Source organism: Perognathus longimembris, chromosome 8 (genome assembly GCF_023159225.1).
Source record: "Perognathus longimembris pacificus isolate PPM17 chromosome 8, ASM2315922v1, whole genome shotgun sequence".
In the NCBI taxonomy this organism is placed as follows: Eukaryota; Metazoa; Chordata; class Mammalia; order Rodentia; family Heteromyidae; genus Perognathus; species Perognathus longimembris.
In genome coordinates, this window is record NC_063168.1 from 996,130 (window position 1) to 1,009,640 (window position 13,511).

The 13,511-nt window shown below is 38.7% G+C and overlaps 1 protein-coding gene across 3 annotated transcripts in view; it reads left to right on the forward strand.

Annotated features, from left to right (window-relative positions):
- Tmem131 (transmembrane protein 131) overlaps positions 1–13,511 on the forward strand; it is a 160,583-nt gene that overhangs the window by 99,904 nt on the left and 47,168 nt on the right. For all 3 annotated transcript variants that reach the window (XM_048352290.1, XM_048352289.1, XM_048352288.1), the window contains exons 11-15: positions 98–159; positions 6,419–6,527; positions 11,453–11,561; positions 12,524–12,677; positions 12,767–12,937. In XM_048352290.1, coding sequence (XP_048208247.1) covers positions 98–159; positions 6,419–6,527; positions 11,453–11,561; positions 12,524–12,677; positions 12,767–12,937 — 605 coding nt within the window. The remainder of the gene's footprint in view (positions 1–97; positions 160–6,418; positions 6,528–11,452; positions 11,562–12,523; positions 12,678–12,766; positions 12,938–13,511) is intronic.

Here is a 13,511-nt window from a genome sequence, read left to right on the forward strand (position 1 = left end):
TCTAGAGAAACTTCAGTTTGATATCTAATGAGAACAATTCTGACTTGCTATAAATCACAGATTTTTAAGAAATACCCCTTTTCCTTCATTTTAACAGACCTACCAAAAGTTTTAAATCTTCATTTATTAAATTCAGGAACAAAAGATGTACCAATAACAGTAAGTTTTTATTTACTTATTCTTTCTTTCTAAGAGGAAAAAAAAAAACTTTAGAATAGAGCTAGAAATAATTAAGCCTTATCTAAAGGGCTTAAAAAGGTAGCCTGGAAACGCCGGCCTAAGTGTGATGTGAGAAACCTAGTCTGCCTTTCACTGCCTGAAGTGTAAGAATGAGAGGAAAATGTATGATCTGCTCTAAGCCAGGTTTTAACCCAAGCTGTTAAGGATATTCAGAAAGAATTACAAAGGCATCTGAAATTCACTTTGGTCCATAGCCTTTCTCCCTGATATGGGCCCTGACACATTCATAGGGAATAATAGAAAAGAAAATCAGAACATTGTTCTTATAACCTGTAATGATGCTTGAAATCTAAAGTCAGGAGACTAAAAAATTATCCATCATGTGGGCTTGACGACTTTTGTCCATCTATAGCCTAACCCACATTTTACCACTGGAGGAGTGGAGAGCAGAGAGACAAGAGTAATGCAGACTGCAAGGGCTGAAACAAGAGACAGTCATTTAATTAACCTATTGTAATGCACAGTGGCCTTCCTTGGGGATAAGATATGGTCCAGGACAGGTCCTGATAGATGCTATATACTATTTCTTCCTTCTAGCCACTTTTCTATAATGTGGTATAGGGATTTGACAGAAAATTGCTAAGTAAACTGGTCTTTTTATACAGTAAATGGACTGAAGCAAATTTCTTTTTCAATAAACATTTTATATAAAAATGAAACTGGCAGTTCAGAGTGTGAATGAAAAAAAAACTGGGCTGGGAATGTGGCTTAGTGGTAGGGTAGAGTGCTTGCCTAGGAAGCATGAATCCCTGGGTTTGATCCTTCAGTACCACATAAATAGAAAAAGCCAGAAGTGCAAAAGAAGCTCAGGGACAGTGCTCAGGCCCTGAGTTCAAGCCCCGGAACTGGCAAAAAAAAAAAAAAAAAAAAAAAACCTGCAGTATTCAGTTTGCTTTTGACATGCAAGTCTCAATAGTCCTTATTACAGTTTTAAGATAAACTGTAAGGTGGATCTTCTTGCCCTTGCCATAGATCAAGCACTAATGCTAATTTCATCACATGCATTGCCTTGTTAAATACAACTATAGGAGACACATAGGTCCTAGCTCTCTAAATGGAGATCCTGAGACTGCTTTTTTTAACATAGGTCCTAGCTCTCTAAATGGAGAAGCTGAGTCAGCTTTTTATTTTTTTTATTTTTATTTTTTCAAATTTGTATTATCAAACTGATGTACAGAGAGGTTACAGTTTCATACGTTAGGCATTGGATACATTACTTGTACTGTTTGTTACCTCATCCCTCATGCCCCCCTTCCCTCCTCCCCCTTTCTCTTTCCCCCCATGAGGTGTTCAGTTCACTTACACCAAACAGCTATGCAAGTATTGCTTTTGTAGTTTTTTTTCTTTTTATTTTTTACCCTGTGTCTCTCTGAGTCAGCTTTTTAAAGTGCCAAACTCAACTATAAAAATAAAAAGACCTCCAAGTTATAAGAAAGTATATTTAAAGGTTAAAGACTTAGGTCAGAGGTAGAGTGTACATGTGTGGTTCTGGGTTCAGTCCCCAGCACAAGGTGAAATGGAAGGAAAAGAAAGAGGGAGGAAATATATTGTTACTTAGCAACCAAGTCTTGAAGAATACATCATTTTTATAAGCAATATTTCTATTAAAATATATAGCTGTAAGTCTATATATTTACATTTGTCCCTATATATTGTGTATTTTCTGTAATATCCAAAGCTTTTAAATTCTCCTTCAGGGAATTTAGTCTCTCTCTAAATACTTTTGTCTTTCTCAATATAAGATTACTGGTAGAGATGACTCCAAATATAAGTACCTCACCTGGTAATGGAGAGGTGCCCACCTTCCAGCTATTCTAAGGTTGTCTATGACAGAGCATTGAGGAAATAGTTAATCTGATATTTACATTAATGCTATATTTGTACCGAATTACTTTGCCTGAGATGTCTTAAAAGGAGAGTTTGTATAGTTTCCTTACTAATAGAATGATAGAAATCACAAATTTACTTATTTTCTTGGCAATTTCAGCTTGATAAATAATTTATGCATAGAATACAAATGCTATATAATAGAAGGATATGTTCCATGTTCACATGCTTTTGTGAAGTAGTTCCAATTTTTTGTGTGGATTCTTTTACTCTCACTTGAGAGTCACTGGGTGTTGTTTGAGTCTGAATAGCTTGGGAAAAAGCTGAAAGTATATTTAGAACATAGTTGCAAGCTGTCTTTCCTGGGAATCTTATAATTTTCCACTTTTTTGTTTTGATTTTTTTTTCTTCTTGGTACTGTGGCTTAAATTCAAGGTCTCGCCCTCTCTTTTAGCTTTTTCACTCATAACTGTCTCTGTCACTTAAGCTATGCCTCTACTTTCAGCTTTCTGCTGGTTTATTTGGAGGATGAGAATTTGTCTGCCTGGGCTGGTTCTAAAACATGATTCTCAGATCTCAGCTTCCTGAGTAGCTAGGATTATAGGTGTGAGCCAGCAGCACCCAGCTCTTGATTTTTCTTTTTGAGACAGGATCTCACTGTTTTGCCCAGACTGGCCCACAACTTGTAATCCTCCTGCCTCAGCTTTCCAAGTGCAAAGGCCTAGTATGCTCTGCTGTGCCCAACTCCAGTTCTTTATTATCTTTGAGTAAGCAATAGTGAAGTGACTAATACTAAGACAGGTTGCTTGTATAAATATATTTATCACAGTATAGTAGTTTTGTATTGTCTTTTATATTAAGCCAACAGATTGAACCACTATTTTAGGTATTTTATTTTGATTGTTTTGTTGTTTTGTTTCTTTAGAAAATGTGTTTTAACTGATGTATTTCTATTGATACTGAATAAGTAATTCAGACCATTTATATAAACCATGCATTATCAATTGAACATTTGTTTATTTCTAGTGCAATATATTTTAAGATACTAACATTCAATGTAAAATTTTCCTCTGGTATGGAAATTCTTTTTTGTTTTGTTTTGTTTTGTTTTTGTTTTTGTTTTTATGGCCAGTCCTGGGGCTTGGACTCTGGGCCTGAGCACTGTCCCTGGCTTCTTTTTGCTCAAGTCTAGCACTCTGCCACTTGAGCCACAGCGCCACTTCTGGCCATTTTCTGTATATGTGGTGCTGGGGAATCGAACCCAGGGCCTCATGTATGCGAGGCAGGCACTCTTGCCAGTAGGCCATATTCCCAGCCCCTGGAAATTCTTTAAGCAGTATATTTCATATAAGAAAAACAATTTTTTACCTTCTCTTCTAAGTTCTTCCTACTTTGGCAATATTTTAACAAAAAACATTACTTAGTTATTTTCAATGGGTTTGTACAGGCTTCTAGCACTCAAAAAGTGCCATGATAGTTACTGATGAACTGCCACTTCAGTACCTCAGCATGCTGGGCTGTGTATGGCCAGGGTGCCATTAGTGCTGCCTTACATCCAGTACAGCAGGGAAGGAAGCAGGGATGATATTTATGAAGGTTTTTGGTAAACTTCAAACCTTGTTAATACCTCTCTGATAAATCATGATCTCAAGACAAAAGTGACTAATCTTTTAAAATATTAAACTTAAATGGAGCTAGACAACTAACCTTGAGCAAAAGAACTCAAGGATAGTACCCAGGTGCTAATAAGTTCAAGCCCCACAACCAACAACAACCAAAAAAAAGTTAACATTTAGCTGGTGATTCGGGCCAGTAATCCTAGCTACTCAAGCAGGAAGCTGAGATCTGAGGATCGAGATTTGAAGCCAGCCCAGCAGGAAATATCTGTGAAACTCTATGATAAACTATGCACAAAAGGCCCAGAAGCGGTGCTGTAGCTCAAGTGGTAGAGTAATGTTAGCCTTAAGCCCAAAGAAGCTCAGGGACAGCGCCCAAGCCCTAAGTACAAGGCCCAGGATAGGCAAAAAGAAAAAAAATTAAATGTAATTGAATCACAAAATTTTCTATATAGGATCATAAAAATCTACCCCAGTCCCCTAGTATGTTTTTTACAGGTGCAAGAAATGAACCTGGGTGTGGATAGCTTACTCCAGCTCATATTTCTGTTAGTTCTGGATTATCATACATATTCTACACTGTTTTCCTTCTCTTTGGAAAAATTGTTAGTTTGATATAGTAGAATCATAAAAACAACTGAGACTTTCTTTGTAGCTTATTTTTACAATTCAGAGTTTTAGCTGTCAGTAATAAACACACATACCCCTCAAAGAATGGAAAAAATATATATTTAAGTAGTTGCTAATAACAGCAAGCTTATCGAGAAGTGAAGATTGTGCTCTGAGCACATCATTCACCTCCTGGCCTGTCTGAAATTCAGTGGCACATAAGAGGACATTCTCCAAGAAGAAAAGCAAAAGCAGATGAAAGAAAGAACATGCTGAGGGAGCCCAGGGCCAGCACTTAGACTGTTAACAATTCCAACACAGGCAGTTGCAAGGACTGTCTTTTACTACCATTGCAAGCCTGTAAAGACTTGCTAGCAACTCCAGACTGACCCCAAAGCAAGGCTGAGGGAGTTGTCCTGGCAGCAGTTGTAATAACTGTAACAGTTTCCTCCTTTCACTGTAATGGCAGATACAAGGCAAAAGGGACTGATCTCTTTCTTCACATTTTTCTCAGGTGCTTATTGTGCCTTTAGGGGTCTGCCCTTTGATATTCGTTGGGCAGATTTCTCTGTTGCAAGTGAGCTAAATGGGATGGGCAGAAAGCCAGGGTAACTTGCTGGGACCTGATTTCTGTCCCTATTAATCAGCATACCTGATAAGTTTCACAGAAAAGAACAGTGTGCTTTTCTACAAGGAATGACAGACTTTGGCATCAAGTTTATAAGGACCTTCTAAAATTGGACACATACCTTAGAGTTTTGAGACCAAGGTTAAGACTCAAAGTGAATGTTGAAAGAAAATTTTTTAAGAAGATTCATATGCAATACTATAATTTCATGTTTGTGCAGTGGGACATCAGGCAAAGGACCCTGGACAAAGGAAGTGTGGTTTCCAGGTCTGCCCCTTGGTACTTTACTATGGAAACACTATTCTCTATAAAGCAAGTTCCTCCATCAGTACAATAGGGAAAAGAGAGTAAAATCTTGGAGGCCTTCCATTTGAATTACTTGGTTGTTAAAGAGAATAAAAAATAACTATTTTTAAAATAAACCCATTTTGTTTTGTTTCATTTTTGTGGGCTGGGGTTCACACTCAGGGTTTTGCACATGCTAGGCAAGCTTTTTACCACTGAGTCACATTCCCAACCCAAAAATGTATGGTTTTTTTTAGACATGCTATTTTAAAAATAGAGACTTTTTGTGGGACTTTTTTCTGTTATTTGAAGTTCCATTATTTGAGTGGAAAAGCTTGATTTTCTAAGTCTGAAGCAATCAAACCTCTTCCAAGTTAAACATCTCTCTAATGTACCTCGCTGCTCCGTTCCCTAGCTGGTAGTGTGGCCCTGCCCCTTAACAGCAGCACGTCTCACCCATGCGCCAGGCCCTAGAGACGAAAAGAACCCTGTCCACACTGGGCCACTCGCAGGTATAGGGTCACCCTTCCCTTTAGTCAGATGTTACGTTTGTGCTATGGATTTCTTAACGAAGGATCATTTCATAACTTACCCTCATGTCACCTTCTGTGTTGTATGACTTAGGCATTCATTTGGAAAATAAGTACCTTCTAAAAAAAATATTTTATAGCCACATATGGTGTCTCAGACCTGTAATCCTAGCTGTATGGGAGGATCAGGCCAGCTCAGCTCAGGCAGACAGACAGATGAGGTTGCCATGCTCCATCTTAACCAATGGCTAGATGCAGTGATGCACACGTGTCAGCTGAGTCATGGAGGGAGGCAAGCAAAGAAGTTCACAGTTGATGCAGAGCATAGAGCAAGACTCTATCTCAAATATAACCAACTCAGAAACAGAATGGCGGTGTGGCTCAGGTGGTTGAGTGCCTGCCTAGGAAGCGTGAGATCCTGAGCTCAAACCCGGTGCCACCAAAACCTGAACCCAGGTGTACGTTTATCTTTAGATTCTCACATTTTCTTGTCTGTCATACTGTTTCTCCCTGTGTTCATCATTTCACTTCATAAAGATATTCTAATGAAATGAATTTGAAGTTTTGCCAGTTCCACATATTTCATTTAAAGCTATTGCAAAAGTTAATTTCTTATTCTGCTTTTCTAGTATAGACTAGCCCTAAACAGTTACACCAAATTAATGCTATTTTTTTCTTCGTAGAGTGTTCGACCTACACCACAAAATGATGCTATAACAGTACATTTTAAACCAATTACATTAAAAGCTTCTGAAAGTAAATACACCAAGGTTGCAAGCATTAGTTTTGATGGTAAGTATTTGTGCTTTTTTTGTGTGCCAGTCCTGGGGCTTGAACTTGGGCATAATCCCTACGCTTTTTGCTCAAAGCAGGCTCTCTGCCGCTTGAGCAACTGCTCTACGTGGAGCTTTTGGGGTTGTTAATGTGGAGATAAGAGTCCCACGTCCTGCCCAGGCTGACTTTGACCCACAGTCCTCAGATGTCAGCCTCCTGGTTACAGCCTTGAGCCACCAGTGCCTGGCTAGCTTTTACCTTTATTTTGCTTTAATATATTGGTGTAATTTTGATAACTAAAAAACAACTACGTTAGCCAGGTGCCAGTGCCTCACACCTGTAATCCCAGCTACTCAGGAGGCCAAGATCTGAGGGTCGCAGTTCAAAGGCAGCCAGGCAGGAAAGCCCACAAGACTCTTTTATCTCCAATTCACCACCAGAAAGCTGGAAGTGGTGCTCAAAATAATAGAGCAAAAGCCTTGAGCTGAAGAGCTCAGGGACAGCGCCCAGGCCCAGAGTTCAAGCCCTATGACCAACAAAACAAAAAAACCAACTGTGATGATGTATTAATATATAAATCCAGACTCTAAGTCAGATTTTATATTAATGTTTTTCCCTAAAAACTATCATAGACTCTTATTTGATTGACTCATCAAAGAAGAGACTCTTAACTTCATAAAGCTAAATCGCTATTAGCAATTGGAGAAGAAAGTATTAGTAATGGGTAAACATTAACAAATACATTGGAATTGGGATATTTTTGTAATCTGGCTAGCCCAGCATACAAAATTATATACATGTATATACATATGTATGCAGTATGTGTTGACCATATGTTTGCATATATAAATTGGTAATATGTTCTAATTTGCCTTTAACTATGAAGTCAAATTTTCTCAATTAAGCACTAGTGTATTTAAATTTCAGAACCATGTTTGCATTTGCTGGCAAAGGTATTTTTTGTAGCATTATAACATTTTTATGTATATTGACTTTCATGAGGAAGATAGAAATTCCTTCCTAGCTATTACTTCAAATCTGTGTATTCTGTCATTTGGAATGTCAGCTCAGATCTTTGTGTGTGTGTGCCAATCCTGGCATTACTCGGCATGGGCATTGTCTCTCAGCTTTTTCACTCAAAGCTAGCACTCTACCACTTGAGCTACATCTCCACTTCCAGATGTTTGGTTTTTGTTTTTTTGGTGTGTGTGTGTGTGTGTGTGTGTGTGTGTGTGTGTGTGTGTGTGTGTGTGTGTGTGTTGGGTTTGGGTTTTTTTGGTAGTTAATTGGAGATAACAGTCTCACAGACTTTCTTGGAACCATGATCCCTGGATCTCAGCCTCCTGGGTAGCGAGGATTACAATTGTGAGCCTATAATCCTGTACCCTGGAGTCCAGCTGGCCCAGATTTTAACAGCCAGTTTTTATTCAGTTTTGCCTAGTTTCATGGAAACTTACTGAATTTGCTGTCACAAAGTTTTTAGTGAATTAGTAGCTGTGTATTAGTAGTAATTGTGTATAAATTAGATTAAATGAGAACTCTTAGTCTGAATGGGGCCTGTCTCATAGGGACCCAGGCAAGTGAGGAGCTGTAGAGTTGAAACTTAAGCTTTTCATAAAGCCATGTCTGCTCAGAATCCATATTTTGCAGCTCAGTCTCTGTGGGATGATGAGAATACTAGAACCCTGGCATTACTCCTACCTCTCATTCCTGGAGAGTTCCAGAGGGGATCTGGAGCAGTGACACTGATGGTTGCTGTGCTAGCCTGAGGAGCAGCAAGAACTCCCAAGGAACCAAAATTAGATAGGCAGTGTACTTTTGTAAGTGGTGCTGTGGCTCAAGTGGTAGAGTGCTAGCTTTGTGCTGAAACGCTCAGGGGCAGTGCCCAGGCCCAGAGTTCAAGACCCAGGACCAACAAAAGAAAAGAAGAAGAAGAAATTAGATAGGGAGTATACCTTAATAATGCAGATGTCAAGAGTTAGTGTTATAGGAGATGTTGATACTACAGTTACATCCAAATCTGTTGTAAATTGACTTTTATGCTGCTGAAGGACCACATTTGTGACAATAATTGTTAGCATCAGCAGGCACATACAGAAGAGAAAGTGACCAGAAGTAATTTCTGAACCTGAGAGTTCTTACAGTGACTCATCTTTTGGATAAACCCAAGGAACAGAGTACCGAGCGCTCCCCTTCATTTCCTTGCTGATACCTCAGCAAATATCTTAATTGAGATAAATGTGGTGTCATTAGTGTGAGTTCTTTTGGATCAGAATCTAAAGTAAGTCCTCTCCTCCCTTCCTTTCACTTCCTATCACTAAATCTCATCTCAAAAGAACCCACACAAATTTTCTTAAATAAATGTATCCCCTCTTCTCTCTTCTCATCTTATCTCTCATCCTTTCTCTTTTTCTCTCCTTCTCCCCATCCCCCAAGTAGCTAGAATTCTAGTCATGAGCCACCACACCCCAGCTTAAAAGTGATTTTTAATGTCATTGGGAAACATCTCTACTTTCCATCTCAGCCACTGCCACTGCAGGCCCCTGCAGAAAATACTTCTGCAGTTGCTGTCACAGAAAGTGTAGTTTACTTTAACTATTGGTATGTTTAGACTATACCTTATTTAAGTTAGCTTTAATGTTTTATCAAACAAGTATCTTTCTCATCAAAAAAAAAAAAAGTGGGGGGGACTGGGAACATGGCTTAACAGTAGAGTGCTTGCCTAGTATGCACAAAGCCCTGGGTTCCATTCCTCAGCACCACATACACAGAAAAAGCCAGAAATGGCGCTGTGGCTCAAGTGGCAGAGTGCTAGCCTGGAGCAAAAAAGAGTCTAGGGACAGTGCTCAGGCCTTGAGTTCAAGGCCCAAGACTGGCAAAAAAAAAAAAAAATAGCCAGGCACCAGTGGCTCATGCCTGTAATCCCAGTTGACTAAGTAGGCTGAGATCTGAGGATCGCCATTCAAAGCCAGCCTGGAGAAGGAAAGTCCATGAGACTCTTATCTCCTATAAACTACTCAGAAAAAGCTGGAAGTGGTGCTGTGGTTCAAGTGGTAGAGCGCTAGCCTTGAGTACAAAGAGGCTCAGGGGCAGCACCCCCAGTCCCTGAGTTCAAGGCCCATTACTGACCAAAAAAAAAAAAAAAACCACTTTTCCTTATGATTTTTAACTGAAGTTTTCCGAGATTTTTTTTTAACCAGTTCATGTGCTAAAACATAACATGACATGCTGCTGTAAAATGCCTGAATTATGGCCCTTGCAATCAGCCTTGTATTGAAACAAATTGTGAAAACTAAAAGTACCTAGAAATGGCTAGTGAAGTAAGAGGCTTAATGGGAATTTTTAAAATCTAGTTACCATAATTAAATACTAAGTGCCATACTATTTTTTTTATTTTCTTGAAGTTGATTACTCACATTTGCTAAGCTCATATGTAAATTCTTCTGACAAATGCAAGTGTGCTTAAAAGGAGGGTAAAAATGAAGAACTTTATTTGCTTTGAAAGGAACTTCTAATGGATACCCTGACTAGATTCACTGAATCAGTTCCTATAGTTCCAGGTGGGATTATTCAAACTGCAAACACCTAGAAATTTTGCTTCAACAGTGATATGATGATATCAGATCAAGTCATCTCTTATTCACACTGCTCTTAGGCTTGGCTAAACTGAGAAGTCGGAGCTATTAACACCTAGAAAATAGAACCTCTGTTGCTGTTAGACATACTGCACTGTGCAAGAGAGCCCCTACAATGAAGAATTGTCTTGGCCTAAAACGTCCACAGTGCTGAGGTTGAAAACCCACAGTGTTGTTAAGTGGAGCCAACACCTGTGGCTACAGAGAGTAGCTTAGGTACTCTTTTTTCCCCTGACTTATACTCACTTGCTAATTTCTGATCTGCTTATCTCACTGCAGGAAAAAAAGATCCCCCTTTTTATATTAAAAAATTGGTTTGACTTGAAATGTTATACTACTGGGGCTGGGAATATGGCCTAGTGGCAACAGTGCTTGCCTCATATACATGAAACCCTGGGTTCTATTCCTCAGCACCACATATATAGAAAACGGCCAGAAGTGGCGCTGTGGCTCAAGTGGCAGAGTGCTAGCCTTGAGCAAAAAGAAGCCAGGGACAGTGTCAGGCCCTGAGTTCAAGCCCCAGGACTGGCAAAAAAAAAAAAAAGTTATACAACTATTTGCCAATTTACTAGTTTGGAATACTTGTCTTTTTTTTCAAACATAGTTTAGACCTGACTACATGGGGGGCGAAGGGGGGGAGGATTGTAATAGGGGTTTGAACTCAGGGCCTTGAGCCTGCTAGGCTGAATTTGATACCATGGAGCCATTCTACAGCACTAAACATTTGCCTTCTTTAATGATTTTTTTTTCAATTCACAGAAGTCACTCCTTTTCGACTAGTATTTTTTTTTTTTTTAAAGACAAGCCAGGCACTGGTGGCTCATGCCTATAAATCTTAGCTCCTCAGGAAGCTGAGATCTGAGGATCACAGTTTCAAGCCAGCCTAGTCAGGAAAGTCTGTGATAGTCTTACCTCCCTAAACTACCAAAAAAGCCAGAAGTGGAGCTGTGGCTCAAGTGTTAGAGCACTAAGCCTTGAGCAAAAGAAGCCAGGGACAGTCCCCAGGCCCCGAGTTCAAGCCCCAGGACTAGCATCAAGAAAAAAAGGGGAGGGCTGGGGATATGGCCTAGTGGCAAGAGAGCTTGCCTCGTATATAATGAGGCCCTGGGTTCGATTCCTCAGCACCACATATACAGAAAATGGCCAGAAGTGGCGCTGTGGCTCAAGTGGCAGAGTGCTAGCCTTGAGCAAAAGGAAGCCAGGGACAGTGCTCAGGCCCTGAGTCCAAGGCCCAGGACTGGCCAAAAAAAAAAAGAAAGAAAGAAAAAAAGGGGAAAAAAGACAGATTTTTATTTATTTTTTTTTCAGCTTCAAGGGCAAAAAAGCCATCTCAGTTTTCTGGGAAAATAACTGTTAAAGCAAAGGAAAAGACTTATTCTAAACTTGAAATTCCATATCAAGCAGAAGTCTTAGATGGGTGAGTTTCCTCTTTAAATAAGCTTTATAACTTTTGGCTAAATTCTGTTTTCCTACTAAGTAACGTAGATAGGAAAAATCATACCCAAGTTCATCTAAACCCAAAGGATTCTTAATGAAAAGTACAACTGCAGCTTAAAGAAAAACTCCTGCATCTTGTTTATTTTTTACTTTCTTAGAAGAAAAGGGTAAGTGTAATACTATGCCTTTCTTTTAATTATTTATTCAAAAGTAAATCTGTGTTAATTTTTTGAAAATATAAAGCACTTAAACCATTGCTTTCTATCATTCCTTTTTATGCGATTGTGGCTTGCTACTCAAGTATTTTGTGAGTTAAAAATACTAATTTTCCTTTATAAACTCATAAGTACCTCTAGAATTCTATTTTTGTTAAGTGGATAGTAACATCTAAATCATTTTGTAATTATACTTTAACTAATGAGTTTTGGGGCTGGGAATGTGGCTTAGTGGTTGAGTGCTTGCCTTGCATGCATGAAGCCCTGGGTTCTATTCCTCAGTACCACATAAAGAGAAAAAGACAGAAGTGGTGCTGTGGCTCAGGTGGCAGAGTGCTAGCCTTGAGCAAAAAGAAGCCAGGGACAGTGCTCAGGCCCTGAGTTCAAGTCCCAGGACTGGAAAAAACAAAACTAATGACTTTTATTGACATGCAGCCTGGTAAGTATGCATATTAACAAAACTGGTTGCAATTTCATTGATAAACATTGATTGTAAGTAATTGCTTATATGTAATTCATTGAAGAATAGTTCTTTTTATTGCATTGCAATATTTTGCAAACTACGCTTTGTGCTAAATTGTGTGGTAACTTGTTACAATATACTATAGTTCTAATATGATGACAGTCCTTAATGCTAAATGTAAATTATTCCAACAAAAGAACTTGGGTTTTACATTCATATATGAAAATAAAAATGATTCATTTTGTTTTTGTTTTCTTCAAATAGTTATTTGGGATTTGACCACGCTGCGACATTATTTCATGTCCGAGACAGCCCTGCTGACCCTGTGGAGAGGCCAGTTTACCTCACTAACACTTTCAGTTTTGCAGTCCTCATCCATGATGTGTTGCTACCAGAAGAGGCCAAGACAATGTTTAAAGTATGTCTAGGAATCCTCATGCTTCTTATTTTGCTACTCTAACTACTAGATTATACTGACACTTTTTTTTTTCTCCCCTCATTACCTAGGTTCACAACTTCAGCAAACCAGTCTTAATTCTTCCTAATGAATCAGGATATATTTTCACCCTGTTTTTTATGCCATCCACATCATCCATGCATATAGATAACAACATTTTACTTATTACCAATGCTTCTAAATTTCACTTACCAGTACGGGTATACACAGGCTTTTTAGATGTAAGTATGCTATCTTCCTTTAACCATCTTTCCTGTTCTCAGATATTGTTAGGCAATTGTGTAGCACTCCCTTTAGGTCTCACAAAGTAATCTAATTCTTTCCTTGTCAGTATATCAAGATATAGTATCCACCTCCTTATCATCAGGGGGCATATATAAGTCCCCCCCCCCCAATGAATACCTATGTTATCTAGAGTTTTGGGCTCCAGAATCCACTGTAGTTATCACAATCTGTGGATGCATAAGTCTTGTTTATTACACAGTATAGTATTTGTTATATAATCAGTGAAATCCATGGATGCGAAACCCACAGATATGGAGAGCCAATTATACATAATTTTTTTCATGTGGTTACCAATGATTAATATATAAATTAAGTACAAAAAAATAGATTAACAAGAATAAGTAATAAACTAGGATTTATAACCATATATTATAATTAAATTATTACTCTTTTACCTTTTCACTTAAGGAAATACTTTTTTTCTCCTTTTCTTTTTTTTTTGACCAGTCCTAGGGCTTGAACTCAGGGCCTGAGCTCTGTCCCTGAGCCTCTCTCTGCTCAAGGCTAGTG